Source organism: Paralichthys olivaceus, chromosome 10, assembly GCF_024713975.1.
Source record: "Paralichthys olivaceus isolate ysfri-2021 chromosome 10, ASM2471397v2, whole genome shotgun sequence".
In the NCBI taxonomy this organism is placed as follows: Eukaryota; Metazoa; Chordata; class Actinopteri; order Pleuronectiformes; family Paralichthyidae; genus Paralichthys; species Paralichthys olivaceus.
The window spans coordinates 9,866,042-9,890,127 of record NC_091102.1 but is presented as its reverse complement, the minus strand read 5'-3'; the positions used below and the strand labels follow the sequence as shown (position 1 = coordinate 9,890,127).

Here is a 24,086-nt window from a genome sequence, read left to right as displayed (position 1 = left end):
GGGGAAGTTTAGATGTAATGAAGATGAAGTATCATTTCTTCTGTGTCATTTCTCAAACTGTTGCTTCAGTGTGTCAATGTAGTAAATGACTAAATGACTTATTTCAATGTACATAAATAGCTCTTTATTTACACTTCAGAAAAACTCCATATAAAAATAGCACTGTACCTATGTACAAACTGAATGGATGTGAATTGTACAGTGTACAATACATGGAGAGGATGAAGAATGACCATTTGGTCTTGACAGATAAAAGCTGCTTCACACGCTGCAGATATTTGTTAGCATAGCAACAGTCCTTCCCCAAACGGAATCTGAAGTTGAATGAAGATGTGTCTTAAATTAAAGTCACTGAATTTAAGTGACGATTGGCTCCACATTTGAATGCGTTGGCACGCCTCGTGTCAGCGGTCTCCCTTCTGAACAGGGAGGAAAATACAAACAATCCCCTCAAGCAGTGCTGGACAGGAGCCTCCTCAGTTAAAGTTGAATTTAAAGTTAAAGGGTCCAGAACCGAAGGGATTGAAACCCTGGTAGCCGGAGAAACCTCCATGGAAGTGCTGATTGTGACTCTGTTGGCTCTCTGGATCCATGGGGTCCTCTCCGTGGTCGAACTTGGTTCTCATCTCTACAAAACACATATTGACATGTCGGTGCAATGCTTTGAAAATACTTAGATTACTGCAGACCTTCCGATTTATCAGTAGGCAGATTAAAATCGGTATTTACAATCAGAATTCGTTTGCTGACATTAAAAGTTTGAGTAAACACTGAACAAGAGATTTGCATTTTTGTTTACATATTTGTAAAAAGTAGTCAAGACTTCTTACCTGGGTCAGTAAGAACCTCTTTGGCCTGAACGATGTCTATGAACTTCTTCTCCGCCTTCTTCTTTTCCTCTGGATCCTGGAAGTTGTCCGGATGCCACTGTTGTGCCAGTTTCCTGTAGGCTTTGATAATCTCCTTTTTCTGAGCATTTCTGTGACCATGGGGGAGAGTTCAGACGATTTAGCACATTTAGCTGGAGATAAGATCAAGCTTCTATTCCCTTGTCCTCCGCAAGAGCCGACTCTAATAATACCAGCGTCAGGGTTAGCACATTGGCTCCTATAAAGGAAACCATTACTTTTTATGACCACGAGCACTTCTGTTGCCTTACATTAGATTTCCATCTGGTCAGTAGAGCTTGTGAATGCAACAAAATGCTTAAAAAACTCCAACATTTAAAGCAGTAGGGCTTAAAAGCTCCACACTTAAAACAATATCCAACTTCTCCTTAAAATTCCCTCTGAAAAATCCCATTGAGTTTCCACATATCAGTGCTCACCTCTTCACACCCAGGATCTTATAATAATCCCTCCGCTGCGACTGCTTGAGGAGTCGCTGAGCTTTGTCCAGGCCTTCTTTGATCTGACGGTCATTCTCACTGTGTTTAGCCGCCGTCTCATAGTCACTGATAGCTGCAAAACAAAAGACAAACAGGGCAGGTTAGGATCAGCGTTGCTTATTCATACAAAACAGCTAATGGGAGTGAATAACAGTATTTGACTGACATGACAGGCTCTAAGACCTCAAGCATTAAGTGAAGAAATGTCTTTGAGCAAGGCACTGAGCATGTCATGGGGTTAATGTTTTCGTCCGGGAGCCTCCACTCAGATGATGAACCAAATAAATGATGAGAATTTCCATAGATGAGCTTAAAATAATAGAGGCTGATGTCCTTTGTACAGAAGTGTCGGATTAAATGCTTAATACACTGATATTATAAATAAAAAAGGACGACGTGTCTCTGCTTCCTCTTGTGTAAAACTGCAGCTAAAATTCTTGCGCTTTATACATCATTTGGATCCAGAGTCTGTGCAGTCGTGGTTGCGGTGAGGAGCCGCTGTATCGAGGTCATGCCGATCACTCACAGAATCATTTTACGACCATCATGACCAAAAATCTAAAAGTGTCTGTTGTCATGATGTAAACCAATTTATCCAGAAAACCCCATCACGTCCAGAGAATGTTGCAGCAGCTCGTGTGTGAGAGTGAGTGAGTGAAAGAGTTCATGCGTGTGTGTACGTCTGGGTGCTAACAGGCTTGTTTACCCTGTGAGATGTACTGAGGTGATTTTAAAACCCTGGGTTCTGACAGTTTAAAAGCCCACATGAGGTCTGCTGTTCCCACCTGCTGATGTGCTCATGGTCAGACAGCGTCTCCTGCGGTTGCAGAACTGATGGGGTCTTGGTAAACGATGTTACTCCTCTGGCTCTGACCTGCCTGCAGGGTCGCTGCAGTTAATTGTGGATTTAATTGGATTTCCATGCGTGTGTGTTTGTGTGAGAGAGATAGTGAATGTTCATGACTTGTTTTATCCTCACGTCTAAAATAGAAGTTAAATTCACATTTGTGGGAGTGACACTATAGATGGACAATATATGAACTCAATGGAACCTGACAGGGCACGCGTCTAATTCCTACCACCCTCCCACAGCCTGCATAACTACAGCCTCTCCCTTCAGCTGATCGTCTGCCTCCAGCTCCGTCAGGTGTGAGGAAGGTTGCAGTCTATAATATAAATGACGTTCATTGTCGACAGATCAGATGTAGTTCAGAGTTTGATTCAGCCTTCAACCAACAGCAGACTGATGTAAAAAATACAGAGAACATCTCTCCTCCTGAATGTATCATCCTGGTCGTTTATGAGTCATTACTTTAGGTTTTATTTTAGTCTATGCAGCTCAAATCAATAGCAGTGTTGGAGATAGATGCACTGGAATCATATAAATTGTTAGGATAGAAAATGGAAGTGTTGGCTCGGCCTAGATTTTCAGTTCTGCACCTCGACGACAACACTGAATAATGCCAGTATATACCAACCCTGTCCTTAGGTATCGTATAATTCACACTGAACCACCATGTCGATATTTTTAACTGTTGGTATTGAATTTAAAATCTTGTGTAAAACACATAGCGAGGGTTTTAAATTTGAATAGCGAAGAACAGCTGATGTAAAAATAAGAACACAGAGAGCTTCCTGTTGTCCCCCGCCTACAGATTCAGCATATTCACATGGAGAATCTGTTAATAAAGAATAGCATGGTAGCGGCAGACCATCAGGTGACACGACGGCTGGGAGGTGATTTAACAACACAACAAGGAAACTGTTGTTTCATGCTAATCCTGCCTCTGCCTCCACAGGCTTAATGAGGATAGTCAAAGCTGCAACTTCTGCATAATGTCAGCTCTTCATCTTGTAGACTGCTTACTTCCAACTCACTGATGATGATGACGATCTTTGTGTTTTTCGGGCTTTAATAAATAGTTAAGTGCTTTTTGTATTTATCGACATTTCGTCCTTGATTTGCTTTTTCAAATTCACAGTCACAACAGATTTACTTCAGCGCGAATGTGTCAAATGAGGCAGAATTTTAATGATCAGGTGTTAAAGAAGCTGATGAGCCATTACTTTCTTTCACTGTGCGTAGTGTTACAGGGACCCCCTGTGGTGAACTACTGCTATAACATCAAATAGCCTCTCAAGTGAAGTCATGGTGAGGTCATTACAACACACACTCTGGCCTCAGTGATAGTGACAGCATTAAATTAAAATGTGCATTTACTAAAGTGGTCAGAGTTTTCAGTGTCACTAAAGCTGCTTTCAGATTTTTACTGAACTCCAGATAATCTCCTGAAATCTGAAGATACTGCAAACCTTCTCCGGAGCTTCTCCTGCCAGTCCCCTAATAAAAACTCTGGAAAGTGTCCGAATGTGCCCATATGAGAAAACAGCAGGAGATTATCTGGAGGATTCACCGTAAGTGAGATGATGACGTTTCTAACACACAACAGATGCAAAAAATATGTGATTTCTGTGCTGTGAACGTTTCTGAACAGCTCCTGCTGTGTTCTTTATGGTGAAAGTCTGTACCCCAGACTTGTGTGGACATTTTCTGGAGTTCATGTCTGTTTTAAAAGGCAGATTTCATTGGGATTGTTGAGTAAAGTTACAACAATCTACACAACACCTGTGTCACAGTTGAGTCCTTGTCCTTCTTTAACAAAAACTCATGTCCAAGGACATTCTCTCCTGAAATCAATGAATTCCCAGTGGAAACCTGACAGTTTTTTCGTTTATCCCCGCCTCCGAGTGTGAGACGGACTCCACTAAACTGAAAAATAAGACACAGCTACATCTGACAGTCTTACCTTCCTCATACTGCTCCTCCTGGATATAGGCCTCAGCTCTGTCCTTCAGCACGTTTACATTCTCTGGGTCTGACTCGAGGACTTCCCTACACACAGAGATAGCCTTGCTACCCTGCTGGCCCTGGTCACAGCACGTAGGAAATGCGATGGTCAGATACAGTGTATAACATTAGAAAATCAACGAGTTTATGATTTAATACATCATGTTGCAGCAGTGATGCAGGTCTTACCTGTGACAGCGCATGGCAGATGCGCTCCTTGGCAAGAAGAGAGAAATGGTGAACGTTGGGCTCAGTTTTCATCACCGCCTCATATTTACTCACAGCTTCTTCATATCTGAAAGAACAAGGGGAACTCTGTCATTCTCTTGGTTTAGTCTTGTGAACATTTCTTGGGTTTGTCAGTATAATGTGACATCCATTCACAGTTATATGTGATTTACATGCCTGCCTGTAAGAGCAGAAAGAGGAAGTGACTGATGATATGGACACAGTCATTCTGCAGCTAACACAATCCATGGTATTCAGAGGGGATGTTATTCTTATTATTTACACAGATACACAAATGCCTGAAAACACACACACACACACACACCTCTGCTCTTGGATGAGTGCCTCTGCAGACAGGATCTGTTTGTTGAGCTTCTTGACCTGCTTGTAATGGCTGTAACACTGCTTGTGATCAGGATCCAGCTTCAGGCACTCGCGCACTTCACTGCAGATCAGAGGAGGAAGAAAAGTGAAAGTGGTTCCAACAGGCACGTTTGATCTTACTACATGTGCTTTATTGTAAACATACGAAAACAAAACGTACACACAACAGTCCAGCGGTAGCAAGTTTGGGTGAAGCTCAAGCTGATATGATTTAATTTCTGAAGCCACACTTTGGATTGTTCGTTTTTTTTCTTGTGACCCTCGTTCTGCTCTGGTTTCTGATTTAAGCTGTTGTGCTCCAGATGTTTTCTTATCAAATTTTTTTGCTTCACATCACAAAATTAATGTTTTTCCAAAAATGGTCTATATGTGATCTATTATTTGAGACAGCTTAGTGATTAGGAGGGTCTCTCATAGTGACACAGTTTTACCCTGGTACTTCTGGTCCCAATGTCTGATACCCATTTCAAGTTGTTCTTACTTGAGGGACATCCCATGGTCTCCGAGGTTATAGTAGATGGTGCTGAGTTTGTAGAAAGCCTGGGTGTTGTCACTCTTTAACTTGGACGCAGCTTTAAGGTCGCTGATGGCCTTCCCCATCTCTCCCATTTGGATAAAACACTCGGCTCGCATCTCACGAGAAGTCACATCCCAAACGCAAGTCTGTCACAGGAGGACGGGAACTCTTACAAACTGCAGGACTGATTATTGCGACTATACGAATGCTTGCAGGAGAAATCAGGCGATGCTGACAAGGCACGTCGCTCACCTCGATGATTGTGTCAAGCTGGACAGCAGCTGTCATGTAATCCTGGCTGCTGAAGCTGCTGCGTGCCTGAGCCACCAGCCGCTGAATTTCATCCGACTTTGTCAGCTGACTCTGGGCTTCTCTCTCCTCTTTGTCGCCGGGGTTGGACTTCAGCTGGAAGATTGCAAGGTCAGACATTATATCAGGTACTTATAGACGTGATTAAAGACGTCTATGAGGAGAAGAGCTGGAGTGACAAAACAAAATTAAGCGTGTGGAATATGAGATGGTATAACCATCGACTTCTTTATCGAATTTTGTTCTCTCCTTACACAATGTGTTCCAATATGAGCGCTTATATTTCTGAAGAGACCCCAATGCCAATTACAGCAGTGCTTACCATAGCTGACACCCATTACATCACAATCATCCCCATCAAAGAGGTCATCATATTCACAAGAGCAATCTCAGCTAATGACACATCCTTTACGAGGAGACCTGGCAACCCCATGAGTGTTTCCTGCTGGCTCAGCTTAAGAAAGAATGCAAAGCATAAATGTGAAGCATTACAGCCGGTGTGGTGGACTGCTGAAGCAGCAGGACAACATGCAGCTCTGGCCCAGATTCCTTGACATTATACGAGCAGAATATTGTCCATATAAAACTGCACAAGCCCAGATGCCAATAGGTCTCAACTGGGAATGTAATTCCTTGCTATCTTGAAACAGAAGGAATTAAAGCTGTTTGCGAGTGTAAAACTTTCTGGGCCTTGCACTGTGACTGTTTAACCTCTGACTGTTTAACTTAATAGTAGATAGAAGAAGGGCATTTGTGTCTTCTGGGGGTCTAACACGGTAAATCCAATGAAAAATGCATTAGCTTAATCCTTAATAAGCACCTACGAATGGTCCCTGACGGCCCGAATGAGAGCCAACTTAATTTAATTATTATCTGCAGCTTGTAAGATGGTTTATGGATGCAGGTAGCGCCTGTTTCATAGTGTATGATGTTTAAGGTTGAGTAAGCAATTCTAATCCAATAAACAAACATTTTAAATCAGTTGAAAGTGAAGGACTGTTCCATCACTGACAGATCATGTCTCTGAAACACTGACATCTCCTGGTGAATTTATGAAATCAAGACCTCTTTTCAGTCAGATCAAACTGGATGTTACTCACCACCTTCTTGAAGTCAGTCTCTGCTTCGTCGAGTCTCCCCTGCTTCAGAAGGAGGTTTCCTCTCTGAAGTCTTGCCTGTTAAAGGAGAGAGAGAGAGGACATGTTAGATAAGACTGCAAATACAATCTTGTCAACACAGCTGACTGGTTTCCCAGCACCATTATGTCTGGCTGGGGGAGAAATAAAACTGTAAAACAATTAATATTCACATACGCAGCAGCTGATTCCTAACTTATTCCTAAAGATTCCTAATTTGTGTAGATTTGTTTCTCACCCAATTCTAGTATTAACATCCCTCCTGAGAGATCTGATCACATGTGATGTACAAGTGGACGGCGTTAAGTATGTGTGTTCACACCTGGTATTAAAATGCGTCCTGTCAATGCAAATTCACTGAAAAGCATAAAGATACTTTCGACTCATTGTGAAACTGTTTCAGAGGAAGTCAGCTGTGTAGGTTCTTCTCCACATGTGGAACAGGAGGCATTAGCGTTCACACGGTGAAAAAAATGTGGCCTCAAGCATCCCACACCCGCTCCAAATGTGGTGTGAGTGATCGGATCTCAGGACACATTAGAGTGCGTTCAGACCTGTGCTGATCGCTCAGGACAGATGTTAACACCAGCTCTGAACTGGGTCACAGGTTATTTCTCTGTTGAGGGTGCAGCACGAAACAACTGTGCAACATTTTCTCGTGACAAATTGATGAGCAGCAGAAATGTACCGATGTGAAGTCCGGTTTGAGCTCAATGACTCTGCTCAAATCTGGGAGTGCCGACTTTGACTTCCCCATTGCTAGAAACACTGTCGCTCTCCTGTAGAAGGCCAAGTAGTTCTTGGGATCTCCGTCTGTCGAAACACAATGAAGACAAATGAGTGCAAAAGTTTTGCACAATAACTTCCTGTGTCACAAAAGATAAACACTGCTAACTCTGCATGTTGATGACACGTACCTACAGCAGCGTGGAAATGAGAGAGGGCATCAGCTAACTGTCCAGCGGCCAGCAGCTTCTTCCCCATCTCCATGTGATTGTCCACACTCCCATCCCGACCACATGTCACCCCTGAAACAAACACACACACACACACTACTGAGCATATGCTACTACCACTACTACTAATAACTGCATTTGTATAGCACTTATCTAAACAAAGTTACAAAGTGCTTCACAGGAAAAATAATACTACCACACAACAGTGACGTGCTCTCGTTTGACAGACAATACTGACAGACCACTGACAGCATGTGGATCAATCCAACAGTCGCTGGACGTGACTTTGACATGTAGCTAGCTTGATGTTGTAAAGTTCACAACTCGTTAGCTAACACCTAAGGGTGACTGGCGTTAGCATGGAGGCAGCTGTGCTAGTTTCAGAATCTCCTGTGGGCTAACACGAACCGAACACTGTGATAATAATAATAATCAGATAAGGTTTACCTCCAAATAAGTGATGAGCTAACTTAGCGTTAGCCAACACAGAAGTGGACTTAGCTCGGTGTTGACATTAGCATTAAAGCTAATAACTTGCTGTTTTCACTGAGCTAACACTCTCGCACTGTCAGCTGAAGTTACCATTAGTTTGTCTGGTGAAGTTCAGTTCAAGTGAACTCAGCCTCTTACCTTCGTATCTCATGTCAACCAGGACGAGCACATACGGGATGTAGGTGAGTATCTTGTGAGCGACATGCTCAATGGACACCATGGTTCAGTTTGTGTCTGACGAGTCCTCGTGCTCCTGATGTCCCACAGACACGAGGTGGGTTCAGCTGTGGTTGGTCTCGCTGAGTGTCCACAGTCCCATCACAGGACAGTCCGTCAGCATGGTCTCTGTCTCTGTCCCACTCAGGACAGCAACCCACCCGATCGTGGGGGACCCTGATTGGCTGGATGCGCCGGACAGCCCCGCCCACCACCGCTGGTTCAACTGAGAGGAGCCACGGCAGCAAAAAGAGAGAGAGGGAGGGAGGGAGAGAGAGGGAGGGAGAGAGAGAGAGGGGGGGAGGGAGGGAGAGACAGAGAGGGAGGGAGGGAGAGAGAGAGGGAGGGAGGGAGAGAGAGAGGGAGGGAGGGAGAGAAGGGGGGGGGAGACAAAGAGAGAGGGGGGAGAGGCAGAGAGGGAGGGAGAGAGAGAGGGGGGGGAGGGAGGGAGAGAGAGGGAGGGGGCGAGAGAGACAGAGAGAGAGGGAGAGACAAAGAGGGAGGGAGAGAGAGGGGGGAGAGGCAGAGAGGGGGGGCAGAGGGAGAGAGAGAGAGACAGAGAGAGATAGAGGGAGAGAGAGGGAGAGACAGAGAGGGAGGGAGAGAGGGGGGGAGACAGACAGAGAGGGGGGGCAAGAGAGACAGAGAGAAAGGGAGAGATAGAGAGGGAGAGGGGGGGAGACAGAGAGGGAGGGAGAGATGGTGATAGAGGGAGAGGAAGAGAAAGCAAGAGAGAGAGAGAGACAGTGGGGGGGGGGGCTATGTGTGTTAGTGTGAGTGTGTGTGTGTGTGTATGTCTATCTATTGTTATGAGGACCAATTTTGGTTCAATCCCATCATTGTGAGGACATTTTAGTTTGTCCCTCAAACTCAATGAGCTGTTTGAGGATCCACACTTGGTGTTAGAGTTAGAATTAGGTTTAAGTTTAGGCTTTTAGTTTGGATGGTTCAGGTTAGGGTTAGAGGCTAGGGAACGCATTATGTTAATGAGTGTCACCACAACTATAGAGAGACATGCATGTGTGTGTGTGTGAGAGAGAGAGAGAGAGAGAGAGAGAGAGAGAGAAAAGTTGGAGCATAGATAGATAGATAGATCAGGGAGCATTTCCACTTATGCGAAAACTCATGAAAATTCTCATGCTCACGTTAAACACCTTTCTTTTATGAATCAATATCAAAGTTTTGTTTTGTTGCACATTTATAAAAATATCTTACAATAACTGAATGTCTGACAGCATTCTGTGTTGAACAGTTTATTTCTACTCCTAAAAATGTATAACCATAAACAATGATTTTTAACAGAATAAATCTGAAACTATGTTATATATTATAAATGTCATCATACTGAACCATTATTCTACCTACAGAGAAAATTAGCATTACGCGTGGGAGAAAACAGATTTTCTACAAAGTGCACATTTTATAGTTCAGTTGAAAAATCACCTTGTGAAGATTCAAATGTTTATTTAGCCTCATGTCTTGTTATTGTGCTTTTTCTCCAATGAAAAATCAAATTGTCTGTTATGAACAGGACTACATTTGAAGGCTGCCATTGAAGCCTTGAAGTGTGGACTTACTAATATTAATTTACATTTGAAATGAATCCACTCATTGTTTTTACACATATGCGTTGCTTCCTGACGTCTTGGTGATACTGCTGAGCCCGGATGCATTACTCGATGTCGTCTTGGTGACGCTGCTGAGCCCAGAGATACTGGTGAGTCCGCTTTCACTGGTGTTCCTGGATTTCCTGCTCTCCCTCATCTCGCTGCGGGCCAAAGACGTTGGGGCCCTTTTTGTCGGGACGACCGTGTAGGCGTCAGGAAACTGGTAGGGAGGGTAGCGTTTGGAGCTGTGGAGAAGAAATCCAAAAGATGAATGGTTATGTTTGTTTGTTTTTCCTCTAGGTCTCACGGGTGGGTGGAACTAAGATTGGATCTTGCAGGACTATTTTACCTTGATCGACATCCTTCCCTCCCGGCAAAGATACTGTAAATAAGGCCTCCAACAACAAGTAAGGTGGAGCCTCCCCAGCCGACAAAGACGCCAACACCTATTTCAAACCTGGCATTGAAAAAACAGAAAAATCATTAAGTTACAGTTTTTCCCCTCATGAAATATTGTGATGCATGTAGATTAGTTTGTTGTTGTGAGAATCTATTGTACTTACTTCTGAGCTCTGTAATTTGGGTCTTGAAATTCTGATGTAATTTTGTTTCCATAATAAGAGAAAGCGACCATGGAACACATCCCTGGAACAATACATGTCCTTATTAGACATTTTATTGCACAGTGACTGTTTTTTTTAGAATAACCCTCAGGGGTAAAACTTTACCTCCGATAAAGTAGTTCATCCCCCCAGCAAAGGTCACTCTTGCATTAGCAATCTCCGATCCCCCAATCTTAGTGCACTTCATCCCCACTAAGACCAGGATTGATCCAAAAAAAGCCAGAATGATGGAGATGATGATGAGAGCTCGGCACATGTGAATGTCCCCTGTCCAGAAGCAACAGACACAATGTTGAGCATGCACTACAAACAGCTTGTAAAACTGCTGCTTTAAATCAATCATGGTTTTACTCACAGTTGAGTGCCAGCATGGATGGAATTCCCTTACAGTCAGATACTCCAGTGGAATCAGATATACAATCCTTCCACAGGTTGGAGAAATAATTGGAAGTGGTCAGGACGATGCTGTCCACCTCAGACCACGTCCAGATTTCTGTTGGCATCGTTGAACACACCAGGATCCAGCCGGACACACAGACGACAAAGCAGCATATCTCCATGTACATCACCACGGTCCTGTAACCCATGTCTGTATCGAAGTTTAACCGGAGAAGGGACAATTCACAGCCTCTGCACCGGCTCCTGAGCCCAAACTGTGGGACACGTGAGCATCACCATCACCCACACAGTACAAACAAGGTGTGTGTACATCATCACATATTTTGCCTTGGACTTTTTTCCCCTTGTGTTTTGTGAACGTCACTTTGATGATGTGTTTGTTGTTGGTACTCAGGAGCCAACATGGCTTCAGGTTTGTGCACCATTGAGGTGTGTGACATATGAATGGTTAAAGATCTGAACATCCCACAATACATATACACCAGATTTGTTTGTGTTATTATGAATTAAAGGGAGCTGTTTTTACATTTCAAGCTAAATGATATACAGTAGCCTACTATGGATAAATCTAAAAAACCCTGTCCGCAAAGGCTACTATAGCAATCATGTTGATGTAGAAGCAGTTGGAGGGAATTTCTGAGAGTTTATTCCAAGAAATATTGAAGGTCGTTTCCAGTGACACTGTAGGATGTCTGTTCTACACTCACCACCGGCAGAATGAAACACTGCTCCAGCAATAAACATGTTCTCCTTTGTTATGACTCGCACATTATCCTTGCAACCCCCCCCTCCGGGTTAAAGCTGAGAGGAACAGGAAGATTTTATGATGTGAGAAAATGCAAAATACTTTTTGAATGGGTTATTCAAAGGTGATCACACTGAGGACTAGATACAATCTAGTTGTTTTCACATGAATAATGAAAACAGTCATTTTGAACAGGTCTGCGATAAAAACTCTTAAAGCTTGTCTGGTTCTCTCAGTCTACAAAAAGTGTTTACTTTTAAGATTTTGAGTAGTGTAAATCAATGTCACATGCTATAACTACAATATTTCAGTGGGTCTTGTTTGTAGTTTTGTTACTTTTTTTTTTTTTACTATAATTGAGAAAGAATAAAAACAGATGGAGACATTACAAACCATGCATTTGGCCAAAACATTTTTCTCTTAAAAAAGAAAAGAAAAAAATGGAGGTAATCAGAAAAACTGTTAAATGAACCTAAATGTATTTAAGCTGTGTGTTTAATATTTTAAGGTATTTAAGACTTTTTAAGGCTTTAAAATGAAATGATTGAATGTTATATGTTTCTGTACCCTGTGGAAAAATCCTATTGTGTTATCCTTGTGTCACTGTATGCACCCATCCATGGTTTGTCATTCTTTCAATGCTATAAAACCATAAACTGTAAACTTTTGCCCTCTGAAGACATGCGGGTGTAATTCTAATGAGAAAGTATTGTATCATCTGTTTCAACCCTGATTCATTTATTTTATTCATATTCTCTGCCTAAGAAATTGAAGCTGCACATTATTTACAAAACATTTTTTATAGACTCAAAGAAGAGATGCAGCAGTTTGTTTAAACTTTAATGTTACTTATTACAAAATGTTAGTTGACAGTCAAATAATTTAAAACAAGAAATCTATGTCTGACACACTTTTGAATATTGTCATTACAGTTTATTAACAGTTAAAGATACAACCAACAAAATAAATGTCATATAAAAAAGTTATTGCAATATACCGCTACTAAAATAAAATACAAGTGGTCTGGAATCATTTGTCGTATAATTATAAGACACATCCTTTTTTTAAGTTTCATTTATTAATCTTTGTCTTACAGATGTAGTACATCTTTTCAGACCTACCAGTGGCTTCAACTAAAAGTCTTTTACATCCACATTCCTCAAACATACGGTACACATTCTTGTCAAAGTGCTGAATCCTGCAGGTTTGCAGGTTTACAGTGCTTGCCTGCCCTCTTGGGTACGAGGAGATATGAAAACGTTAGGCTGCATCTTTGTAGATAGAGATTTCCTGACTGTGACCGTGAAGAGAAAAAAACACAGACTCACAGTTTCTATACAAATCAAACACCCACAGTATATGACTCATCAAAATTGACAAACACAGCTGGTTATTTGCAAGAGGTGTCTTCTATATAATGTTAATATAGCATGTTTTGCTCAAAAAAACCTTTTGGCGAAGGAATTTTTGATGGAGAAACAGAGCATGCTGCCTCCAATGATGCAGAGGACTGAGCCTCCCCAGCCAATATATAGAGCAGCTCCCAGTTCATACCTTTCACACAGAGCAAAGCAGCATTGTCACTGAATTGCTTTTTTTAGTTTTTTTTGGATATACTGTATTGTCACAATATTTCTTACCTTTGTTCAAAAGACATTGGGTCAAAAAACTCTGATGTGATCTGATGTCCGTAAATGTAGAATGCTGACAGTGAGCAGAGAAGAAGTCAAAGTAGAAATAAAATGCAGTCACATAAATAATTCCACCAGCACACTTACTCGCCACTTAGAATGAGATAAACACCTGCAGGCGATCCGCCCATTGTTTCTTTCACTTCCTCCGATTTTTGGTGCATTTCATTCCAAACAGGACAAATATAGAACCAAAGACACTCAGACAGACAGTGACACAGACATAGTAGTAATAATAATAATAAAAACAATAACTATTACTGTTATCCTTATTATCATTTTTTAAATAATATTACTACTAATAAAAACTGCATTTCAATACCAGACTTAAAAAGTGAAGAACAACATTAAATCAATAAAAAGTAGAATATTAGTGGTAGAAGTACTGCAAGCATTGATGGAATTCCACCTGCAGTCACATACTCCAGGTGTCATGTCTCAGGTATTGGCCTGAAACAGCCTCCTCTCTGGATGAATATGGAAACACACACTAAATGAACGTATGTAACCACAAACACAGACACAGACGCAGACACACACACTCACACACACACACACACACACACAAACACACACTCAGAGGAGGTAAAACAGGGTTTGTGTACATCATCACATGTTTTGCTGTGTTTTGTGAAGGTCACTTTGAGGATGTGTTTGTTGTTGGTACCCAGGAGTCTGCCAGCACCGAAGCAGTTTTGTGTACCTTTTGGATGAAGTCGATATTTGGTATTGTTTTCATTTCATGCACAATGCAGAGTGATGAGAGTGACAGAAATGAAATACACTGAGGACACACTGGTGTAACAATACAAGTTCTCCCATGAGACAGAAATAATTGTAAAGGCACATTGCCAGGTACAGATTTTAAATTTTTAATTACATATTAATGCATAGCTATTCCAGTAATGTTCCCAGTTGTAGTACATGTTGTTGATTAAATGACAATATAGTTAATGACTGCAGCGTAAACACAATTTATTTCATACAGAATGTGACCAGCTTCATGAAAACAAAACATCAACAAGTGAATAACACCACAAACTTGTACATATGGTGCTCAAAGAGAAGGGTGAAGGAGAATCCTCTACAATATGCTCATTGTCAGTCAGAATTGTTGTTTTCTGCTTGTCTCTTGGATCAAATATATAAAAACAAAAGATTGGAGATGCTAAACAAATGCATCTCTTTCTGAGATTTTCGTCGGTGTTGTCTGAGAGAGCTTTGAGATCTTGGAGCTGCTGGATCCCGAGCCGAGGTAAGATCCATATTGCAATGAGGGTCCGTAGTATCCAGTGTACGTTTGTCCTCTGGAGCGAGGGACCATGTATGTGCCTCCTTGATTGGCATAAAGCACTTTACTGTAAGACATCGAAAAATGCAGTGAGGCACTATGACCTTTGCAGGTACAGAAAAACAAAATAAATATAAATGGTTTCGATACCTTTCGGGGCAGATTACTCTGAAGACTGTCACAGCATAAAACATTGCACCCAACAGGATGAAGAAACATCCCACCAATCCAAGAAATATGGGAGGTCCTAGGTCATACCTGGAGTGCAAAACAAAGTCCTCTGAAGTTCAGAGTCAACACTTTTATGAATATATTGTGGAAGTGTAAAAAAGTACCGTAAGACTCCTGGTCCTACACTGGCAGCAAAGGTTGTTCTGGCGACTCTGTTGATGTACAAGCAGTAGCCAGCAACATCCGCCACACCTGTGTGCAGAGGTTTCGATGAAACCAAGAAACAATGAGGGTTAAATGTCTTTTGTCATTTACGAAGACAAACACACGCATGCAATGATCTGTACTCACTTCCAGCCACATGGAATACTGCACCGGCGAAAACCATTTTGTCCTTGGATTTATCGGCTCCACCGATGAAAGTGCACTCCATCCCAAGAAAGCAAAGCACTACAGCAAAGAATCCAAACGTTAACCCGCACATCAGCAATCCTCGAACTCCCTGGACGAAGGCTGAGGAATACAGGAAGAGTTTGGTTTTGACAAAACACAAAAATGATTCGACAGAAAAGGTTCAGTTTCCAGTGTTCGCTTCCTGTCAGACTGTCAGAAATAAAATCTCTCCCTCCATCCATCCATCCATCCATCCATCCATCTATCCGTCCTTATCAGATGTCTGAACAACCTGGATATTGGAAGTCCACACAGACACGGACAGAGTCACAGAAATTACATATACGTATCAGCATAGAGAGCAGGAAAGAGAGATTCGATCACAGGAGGGACACATTAAGGACACATTTTATCACCAGGGTTGAACAGAAGAACTTTGAGCTGTCAACTTCTTAGGACAGATGTTAATACCAGTTCTGAACAGTGTAGAGCATGTTGTCAACTAAAATCCTTATTACCAGGCAAAGGGATCGTAACTTGAGTTATTAAGTGATTGTATAATTACCATAATGCAAATATTGTGTTCAACTATTGTTGCCTATTGTGATTTCGTCAAAGGCTTAAAAAATAACCCAACCTATTTCTCTACAATCATGACATTTTATTTTGTTAGATTAAAAAAGTCAATAATGTCAAATTATTAAGAAGATGTTTTTTTTTCTCACACAAATACTGAAATGAAGAGAGATGGTAACCAAGTTAACCTACAGTCACATAACTCCTTATTAATTTAACTTTTCATTTCTAAGACTATAGTTTATTCTATAGTCACAGTCTCATTGTCTGTATTATCTTAGTGTCACTTTGAACACCCATGAGTGGTTGTGCCATTCTCTATCTGCTCATTTACAAAAACTGAGGCAGACACAGAAGCACTTATTCTGAGCACTTACGGGTGACGGTCCAGAGCACTGGGAAGTCTCTACAGTTGGTGACAGCGGTGGAATCAGTGAAACAATCCTTCCACAGGTTGGACCAGTACCAGGCCACTCTGATGATGAAGGAGCCTCCTTGTCCGCCCAACTGTGTGATCCTCCAGTAGTCCATGGCCATAGTGCACAGCACAAACACCCATCCCAGAGACGAAATCAAGAAGCCAAGGATTTGTACCAGTCGTTTCTTCATGTCCGGATTCGTTCAGTCGAAGCAGGAAGCGTCCGCTGAGCTGGGTAATTACACTTTTTCATATAAGTGTAGTGCTGAAAGTGCAATAAGTGCAATCTCCTGCTCAGCGGTCAGCAGATGTAAGATGATGTAAGAGTGAGGTGTGGAGGGTATGACAGTGTGCCGTTAGTGTTGATGAGGGCGCTGTACCAGCGTGTGAGATGTTTACTGTAAACTCCCTGAAGTGTGCCACCTCCTTTCGATATTTCACATCACTTTCCGGGTTTAAGTCCCTTTTACAATGAGGTACGTAGCAATAACACATTTAATATGCATTCATAGTCAAAATAAGGCTTGCTCCCACTTATACATGTTTGATCTTTGTCTTCTACCACCTTTACACATTCAAGTAAAGAGACTCTGAAGGAGCATCTCAGTATAAAGTGTAAACAGTGACAAGGAGGTGAAACATCATCTGTTGACAAAACAAGTGAGACACAAAGTAAACTGCAGTATTTATTTTAATCAGTTTTATTTCTATTTATTTGTTGTGTTAAGGAAGTGAGACTGCTCATGCACATTTCTGTTCTTATAGAAACAATGGCAAGATGCCCGCCCCCCCCTCTTTTTTTCAACCTTCAGCTTTACTTAATATAAAATCATACAAAAAACATTTTTGGATACAAAGGTCATTTACAGCTACAAGGTACAACCAACAAAGGAAATGTCTTACAAAACTGTGCTTTGGATCGTTTGCCGTATGAGACACATTTGTGTGTTAGTAGGATTGTGTGAAAACTACTGAACGGATTTCTATATATTTTGGGACAGATCAAGATAATGGGGTGGATCCAGGTTGTTTTCTTCACAAATTTCCTAGAAAACAATATATATTCTTTTATGAAAAAGTGCATATTCAAGAGATCTATGAGTGTGTGAAATACAGTGTAGCTTGATTCAATTCATGGGACTTGGCAGAGGTATGTGCTCTAATAAGTGCCATATTAATTAAAATGTATTTAATATACAGCAATATGTAGAACTGTTAAATACAGAAATGCAGAAACTTTATAGAAAATATCAATTCCCAGCAAAGTGAAATGTCATATACCTTTAAACTCATACACCTGGAAGAAACATAAATGTAAAATAAACTTGTATCCTGGTGAGTCATAGATGAATATCACAAATGTTGCTGTTGGTAGACAATATATGACTCACCAGTGGCTTCAAATAATTGTGTTTTATATTCACATTCTTCAAACATATGCATTCTTATCAAAGTGCTGACTCCCAGGGGAGCTGCTGTAGTCTGGAGGCAGCCTCTGGTTTACAGAGTTTGTCTGCCCTCTCGGGTACGATGAGATATGAGAGTGTGAGGCTGCACCTTTGTAGATATAGTTTGCCTGTCTACGGCTGTGGAGAGAGAGTGAACACAGATTCATCTTCATAAATCAGACAGAATATATGACAGAACAAAAACCATATACTCAGGAGGTTATTTATAACACATATCCTCTGTAATATCTCATACAAACCTTTTGGTGAAGGAATCTGTGATGGAGAAACAGAAAATGCTTCCTCCAATGATACAGAGTACTGAACCTGCCCAGCCGATAAAGAGAGCCGCTCCCAGTTCGTACCTAGAGACAAAGAGAAATGAAGTAATGTCACTGAATTGGTTGAGTTATATTTAAACATTATGGATACACAGATACATGGCACTTACTTCTGTGCAATATACATTGGGTCAAAAAACTCTGATGTTATCCGATGGGCGTAAAGGGAACATGCCGACAACGAGCAGAGGCCTGAGACAAATATGAAAAAGTGAAATTAGACCAACAGAAAATGCTATAACACAAATAATTCCACAGGTCCACTATAATTACCACTAAGAATGAAATCAACTCCAGCAAAGCAGGCGATCTTGGCCTTGACTTTGTCGGTTCCTCCGATTTTGGTGCATTTCATTCCAACGAGGGCAAATATGGAACCGAAGAAACCCAGGCAGATGGCCGCAATCATCAGTCCCCTGCAGGCCTGGATGTAACCTGCAAAAATGAAACAGAGCTCAGTGCACGTGCCGTCTAAATCCCTCCCTGTGCTTGTGCTCCCTGGCGTCTCTCACTTCCGCACACAACAAGGTCAATGAGTCATTGACCTTCTGAACGATTTACACATTAAGCAAGACGTACAATTTGTCACGAGTGACCATAATTATCTTTAAGCACTCCTGCTAGTGTGGTGACTGCCCTGGTATTAAATTTCCCGTTCAGATGTGATGTTGAGGTAAATATTACCTCGGCGGTTTAACCTGCTGAAACTATTCAGCCGTGGTAAACTGCCTCAGGTTCCCAGTAAATCTCCTTCACATCTTTCAGGCTCAGAGAGCTGAGGCTAAACATTGACATATTTGGAAGTAAATGAGCCATTCCTCTGGGACTTGAATTCAACTTTAGGATTTATAAGGAGCTTCAGCTTCATTTTTTTCAAGGAAATTTTAGAGAATCAGGGATTGATACAACAGAAAATTGTAATGAAAGAAATATGACAATATGAGATATTACCAAGAGCTCTTCAGCTGGAAATAAACAGAAGCTTAAGTCAACACAATCGATCAAGACCATTATAAACTTAAAGAAACGAGTGCAGTCAAATGGAGGAAAAGTAAGCGATTAACAAACATGAAAAAGAGCTGACCATCCAGTGCAAGCAAGGAGGCAAAGTCTTTGCAGTTGGAGACTCCTGTTGAATCGGTGACACAGGTCTTCCACAGATTGGACCAGTAGGTAGCAGTGGTGATGACTGTTCCATCAAGTGAAGACACCTTCCAGTAGTCTGTTGGCAAGGTGGAGGACACCAGCACCCACCCTGAGGTGCTGAATACGAAGGCCACGATCTCCTGAAACATGCTGCTCATACCGCAGAGAAGAGTTCTCAGCTCAACCGAGGCCTCCGCTCCAGTCGCTGTTGGACTTAGAATAATCAATGGTTCCCTGGCTGGTAGAGCTTGTGGAAAATGTGGCTCGGCTCCGAACGAGCAAGTTCAATGGAGAGGCTGCGATTGATAGTTAATGTGTTGTGAAGAGTTGAATTCTGTAGGGAGGAGTTTGGCCTGAAACATCCACAAGTAGCCAATGGTCTACAATGACGTCCACCCCCTCACAGTACACGTGACACACAGAGAGATGATTGGGACTAAAGCAACACAAAGAAGTATTGTTGTGTTGACATCATGTCCAGTACTATTACAACAATTTGATTAATATGTGATTGTAAGACCATAATGGGAAAGTACTTTTTTTTTAAACTGTCAAGTACAAAAAATTCTACTAAAACAGGACAAAAGCAATTAACAAGGCATTCAGAATGCATACACTCAAAACATGGTCAGAAATAACTAAATATAGATATATATGAATAAATGAATGAATGGATATAGAAATACATTAATAGATAATGGTATATATAGAAAATATAATCCATATTTGTAAATGTATTAATGTATATTTATTCACATTTATTTTCATTACTAATGTATCAAATTTCTCATTTATGTATACAGTATATTTAATTATTTGATTCAACACTTATTTATTTCTGCATAATTATGGACACCGTGATTCTCAGCTCTATCGGATGGTGGCAGTAGCATGATGACAGAAACTACAGTGTGCACTGTGGAGGACTGCAACTCATATACACACACTGAAATAGATACATGTGGAGAGAGTCAAACAACTCAACAATAAACAATTCAATAGCATAAAATACAATGAACCATGAATTAGATTTGTGTCCCAATTCATTGATGAGACGGTTAATGCACTCATAACCCCAAACAAAACAAAATGACAAAAATCAAAAGTAAATGATCGAACTGATCAACTGAACTGGTAAAAAGGAAAATCATGAACAAAAATGTATTAAAAAATAAATAAATATTAAGTATAAATAATGCACTGACAGAGCAAAAAAACAAAGAACGATTTCACAAGGCTTTTCACAAAACATTGTAAATTAATTTGCTGTTGATTTTTGAGCTATGCTTTGTCTCTTGCTAACCAATACAGTACAGTCCAATATGGATAATACAGTTGTTTACTTCCTGTTTACTTGACCTCTGCTGAACCTTCTGTGACTCAGACTCTCTCAGTTGGACATTTGCCACAAAAGATTACACATTTACACAAATTCAAAATGAGAGCATTAATCTGGAACAGAGATTATATTACCACATGCTTTGATAATTTCATTTTTCTGTTGACTTTGACAAAGTTAGTTCAAAGAATATATCATTACCATTTACCTTTTTTAAGACAAAGACAAAGTCTGTTACTGACAATACACTGTCAGACAGTATCCTATAATAGAGACATTCATGTAAGAACAATAAGATCCCTTACAGACATATATCCCCTAATAATCTTCAATAGTCATTATAAATGATGTATTAAATCCATATTTAAAGTGGTAATATGTATTGTGGAAAAAGATGTTTAAAAGTCTTCTACATCAGAATATGCTCAGAATTTGCCCTTCAAATTTTGAGTTTTGAAAGAATTGGCAGCAGTAATAACTTTACACATCATAAAGAAACAAGGTGATACATGTCTTTTTGGTGGTGAATAGTTTTCAGTGCTTGATAATGAAAACTATAAGAAAACCTTTCGGGATATCTCATAAAGCATCTTCCTTGAATATACACAATGTTACCATACATTTATCTGTATGTTCACACACTAGACACATAACACCATTTACTCATCAAGGTATTTAACAATGAATGTTTTCAGGAAAGACTGAACAGATTTTGTGTGTGTGGCAGTCATGACACTCTGAACTTACCCTCCAGCTTAAAGATAGTATGGTGTGGTCTGCAGTGCAGCGCTCCAATGGCATTTCCAGCACAGTTGTTCCACAGACCCTGAAGGACCCAGGTCGCTGTGATGACCGAGGACGCCCGGCTGGTGGCCCTCCATTCATTGGACACTGTGGCACCAATAGTGGCCCCCAGCCCAGCAAGGCCGCTGACAAAAGCCAGGATCTGCAAACCTGCCATGTGGCGGGTTAGAATGTGTATAACGGTCTTTTGGTAGATTTAAGAAAAAAAAAGAGAGGAAATAAAATCACCCCAGGCAGGGAAATTACACAGTGGACATGTGTTTCAGTGAGATGATTTACAGACAACATATCTTGTCTCATCTCTAGCGGTGAGGGAGAGACACAGGTCTCTGAGAGTGATTTAGTAAAGGAAGCATGAGCTGGCGGTTAGTCATTACTTTTTGGTGAGAAGTATTTGAAAGGCTTCTTTTGTGTGGCCGTGTTTTAGTGTGAAAAAGGAGACTGGGTATCACATTAACATCAAAAATAATAAAGGAGTAATGAGTAATCCTAAAAACAAGGGGCGTTGTGACAAAGTCCAGTTACTAGTTCATCTATTTCTGCATGAAATATCTGGCAACAAATGACTAATGATTGCCAGGTCATACGTGAACATATATGTTGTTTTACGTCATGTCCACTATTCTCAGCCATCGGAGTATTAGTTTCCATGGAAAAAAAGTCGGTCACTTATAATGCAGCGATAATGAATCAGCCCACTGACCAACTGAGATTAAAACATTCATGCTCTGAATATTTCAGGTAGTCAGACCACATGGAGTTAATGATGGGAGACAAAAGATGTTATCCAAACATTTCATGTACGCAATGAGCAGGGACACAGGAAGTCAGTCAGAGCTGGGGTTCCTGAGAAAAAGTGTAAATAATAACATCTTATTAAATGCAGCGGTGCAGCATTTGTGATTTCTGAATTAACTTCAATGGTCAACAACATTTTCTACCACTTATTAGAACATTTTAAACTACAACAGACAGCAAAGTTTAATGGCTTTAGGGCTATTAAAGGCTCAGTGTGTAGAATTTAGTGACATCTGGTGGTGGAGTGTCATGTTGCAGCTGAATACCCCTCATCTCTTCCTCCCTTTCCACACATATAAAATAATCTGTGGCAGGCTTCAGTTGTCATAAAAACTCAATCTAAAAATGTTACTCACAGTTCCAGTCTGTCGACTGTAGGAGGTGCTGCTGCCCCTTCAGCACCCCTACTTCCAGCACTGGAGTAGAATTATACGCGACAGTATCCAGACAGTCATATCTAATGATAGATTTTGATCCTATCATCAGCAGCCTCAGCAGAAATCTGGATTCATCAGACTGGGCTACGTTTTTTCAGTCTTCATCTGGACAGGTTTTGTGAGCCTGTGTCTGCAGCAGCCTCAGATTTCTGTTCTTGAACCTGATTGCCGCTGTAACTCGTTCACCTCAGGCTTCCATGTGTCATTCTTTCCTGCTCACCAGCACTGTAAAAACCTGGTTATCTGAGTTAGTCTTTCTGTCATCTAGAACCAAGTCCAGCCATTCTTCCTCTGATGTTGAGTAACTTGACAGACTTGCTCTTGTGTGTGTGAAAATCTCAGGAGATCAGCAGTTTCAGAAATACTCAAACATGCCATGGTCAAAGTCACTGAGCTCCTGTTTCCCCCTCATTCTCAGGGTTGATGTGAACATTAACTGCAGCTCCTGACCTGTATCTGTATGATTTCCTTCATCACACTTCTGCCACATGATTGGTTGAGTAAATGCAGAAATAAATTGGTGTACAGGCGTTTCTGATAAAGTGCTTGGTGAGTATAGAACATGTAGGCCATAGCAAGTACACAACATAACTGAAACAACACGACTCTGATTGAGTAAACGAGGCCTTGCATTACTGTTGGAATATATCCAGACAACAAATATAATATTAGGTCTGTACTGAGGTATTTATTCATTTCAGATTGAGGGAAAGTTAAAAGAAATAATTAAATTCACCTAGTATATTAATCTTCTTCACCAGATCTACATGATCTCCTTCTGATAACTAATAGGTATATTTTGTGTATATATGTACTTAGAACAGTATATAGTAACCTTAGTACATATACTATAGCCTATACTACTTTATACTTACTATTACTTATTGTTATATCCATACTAAATTCTGTTGCATATAAAGTTATGTATTATCTTAGAATTAATTATATTAATACATAAATTGTTGAATTATTTAATCCAATTGTTGTACATTATGTTTGAATATATGATTGGATGATTTTTTAAAGAATATGAATGTAAATATTTGTTTTCATTTCATTTACATTGACCAAATCAATAAGTTGAGTGTTAATCTGTCAGTTGTGTCTTGTGAAGATGAATCAAACTGTCAGAAGTTTATGAGTTTTTCTTTTTTCAAAAAAAAGTTTGATTCACACCTAACCACACCTGTGACCGCGCCCACTCCCCGTTCTGCCAATGAGATTGTGCCCTGCTCTGGACCGGTCCCGCCTTTCTAACTGTAAATACGGAAGAGTACATCTCTTGATAGCGCCCCCCTCTGGAGAGGAGGGTGTCCAACGGATCATCTGTTGCATTAACGACACCTGCAGGTTTGTCTCCGTCAGACTCTTCTCTCGTGTGAGTAT

General features: G+C 40.8%; 4 protein-coding genes across 5 annotated transcripts; all 4 read right to left on the bottom strand.

Annotated features, from left to right (window-relative positions):
- Nucleotides 1-101: 101 nt before the first annotated feature.
- Nucleotides 102-8,729, bottom strand: dnajc3a (DnaJ (Hsp40) homolog, subfamily C, member 3a). The gene is made up of 12 exons (XM_069532457.1): nucleotides 8,396-8,729; nucleotides 7,727-7,837; nucleotides 7,498-7,622; nucleotides 6,774-6,848; nucleotides 5,617-5,769; nucleotides 5,329-5,510; nucleotides 4,789-4,908; nucleotides 4,425-4,530; nucleotides 4,195-4,315; nucleotides 1,328-1,460; nucleotides 831-979; nucleotides 102-628 (listed from the first exon to the last, which is right to left on the bottom strand). The coding sequence occupies exons 1-12, from the start codon at nucleotides 8,475-8,477 to the stop codon at nucleotides 477-479; spliced, it is 1,509 nt and encodes a 502-aa protein (XP_069388558.1). The 5' UTR covers nucleotides 8,478-8,729; the 3' UTR covers nucleotides 102-476.
- A 981-nt stretch (nucleotides 8,730-9,710) lies between these two features.
- LOC109631027 (claudin-10-like) lies at nucleotides 9,711-11,338 on the bottom strand. The gene is made up of 5 exons (XM_020089589.2): nucleotides 11,059-11,338; nucleotides 10,809-10,970; nucleotides 10,644-10,725; nucleotides 10,430-10,537; nucleotides 9,711-10,325 (listed from the first exon to the last, which is right to left on the bottom strand). Exons 1-5 carry the CDS (start codon nucleotides 11,288-11,290, stop codon nucleotides 10,091-10,093), a joined length of 819 nt encoding a protein of 272 aa, XP_019945148.1. The 5' UTR covers nucleotides 11,291-11,338; the 3' UTR covers nucleotides 9,711-10,090.
- A 3,058-nt stretch (nucleotides 11,339-14,396) lies between these two features.
- cldn10l2 (claudin 10-like 2) lies at nucleotides 14,397-16,720 on the bottom strand. The gene is made up of 5 exons (XM_020089590.2): nucleotides 16,347-16,720; nucleotides 15,352-15,513; nucleotides 15,165-15,252; nucleotides 14,980-15,087; nucleotides 14,397-14,896 (listed from the first exon to the last, which is right to left on the bottom strand). The coding sequence occupies exons 1-5, from the start codon at nucleotides 16,576-16,578 to the stop codon at nucleotides 14,707-14,709; spliced, it is 780 nt and encodes a 259-aa protein (XP_019945149.1). The 5' UTR covers nucleotides 16,579-16,720; the 3' UTR covers nucleotides 14,397-14,706.
- A 343-nt stretch (nucleotides 16,721-17,063) lies between these two features.
- LOC109631030 (claudin-10-like) lies at nucleotides 17,064-21,782 on the bottom strand. 2 transcript variants are annotated; one of them, XM_020089592.2, is made up of 5 exons: nucleotides 21,409-21,782; nucleotides 18,450-18,611; nucleotides 18,287-18,368; nucleotides 18,096-18,200; nucleotides 17,064-17,973 (listed from the first exon to the last, which is right to left on the bottom strand). In XM_020089592.2, the coding sequence occupies exons 1-5, from the start codon at nucleotides 21,620-21,622 to the stop codon at nucleotides 17,817-17,819; spliced, it is 720 nt and encodes a 239-aa protein (XP_019945151.1). In that variant the 5' UTR covers nucleotides 21,623-21,782; the 3' UTR covers nucleotides 17,064-17,816. The 2 variants fall into 2 exon arrangements, with proteins under 2 accessions (XP_019945151.1, XP_019945150.1); XM_020089591.2 differs by lacking the exon at nucleotides 21,409-21,782 and adding an exon at nucleotides 19,261-19,706 and having other exon boundaries at nucleotides 17,065-17,973.
- Between the last annotated feature and the right edge of the window lie 2,304 nt (nucleotides 21,783-24,086).

What these genes read in the sequence shown, in the direction of transcription:
- dnajc3a (XM_069532457.1), bottom strand. Translation starts at nt 8,477, where the DNA reads ATGGTGTCCATTGAGCATGTCGCTCACAAGATACTCACCTACATCCCG. An exon ending in AGCTTGACACAATCATCGAG is followed by an intron (nt 5,511 to 5,616) that starts GTGAGCGACGTG and finishes CTCCTGTGACAG; the next exon opens with ACTTGCGTTTGGGATGTGAC. An exon ending in GACCATGGGATGTCCCTCAA is followed by an intron (nt 4,909 to 5,328) that starts GTAAGAACAACT and finishes TCTGATCTGCAG; the next exon opens with TGAAGTGCGCGAGTGCCTGA.
- LOC109631027 (XM_020089589.2), bottom strand. Translation starts at nt 11,290, where the DNA reads ATGGGTTACAGGACCGTGGTGATGTACATGGAGATATGCTGCTTTGTC. An exon ending in ATCCATGCTGGCACTCAACT is followed by an intron (nt 10,971 to 11,058) that starts GTGAGTAAAACC and finishes GCTTCTGGACAG; the next exon opens with GGGACATTCACATGTGCCGA. An exon ending in AGGGAAGGATGTCGATCAAG is followed by an intron (nt 10,326 to 10,429) that starts GTAAAATAGTCC and finishes TCTTCTCCACAG; the next exon opens with CTCCAAACGCTACCCTCCCT.
- cldn10l2 (XM_020089590.2), bottom strand. Translation starts at nt 16,578, where the DNA reads ATGAAGAAACGACTGGTACAAATCCTTGGCTTCTTGATTTCGTCTCTG. An exon ending in AGTGCTCTGGACCGTCACCC is followed by an intron (nt 15,514 to 16,346) that starts GTAAGTGCTCAG and finishes TGTATTCCTCAG; the next exon opens with CCTTCGTCCAGGGAGTTCGA. An exon ending in AGAGTAATCTGCCCCGAAAG is followed by an intron (nt 14,897 to 14,979) that starts GTATCGAAACCA and finishes GATGTCTTACAG; the next exon opens with TAAAGTGCTTTATGCCAATC.
- LOC109631030 (XM_020089591.2), bottom strand. Translation starts at nt 19,480, where the DNA reads ATGAGCAGCATGTTTCAGGAGATCGTGGCCTTCGTATTCAGCACCTCA. An exon ending in AGTTGATTTCATTCTTAGTG is followed by an intron (nt 18,369 to 18,449) that starts GTAATTATAGTG and finishes TATTTGTCTCAG; the next exon opens with GCCTCTGCTCGTTGTCGGCA. An exon ending in CCAATGTATATTGCACAGAA is followed by an intron (nt 18,201 to 18,286) that starts GTAAGTGCCATG and finishes CTTTGTCTCTAG; the next exon opens with GTACGAACTGGGAGCGGCTC.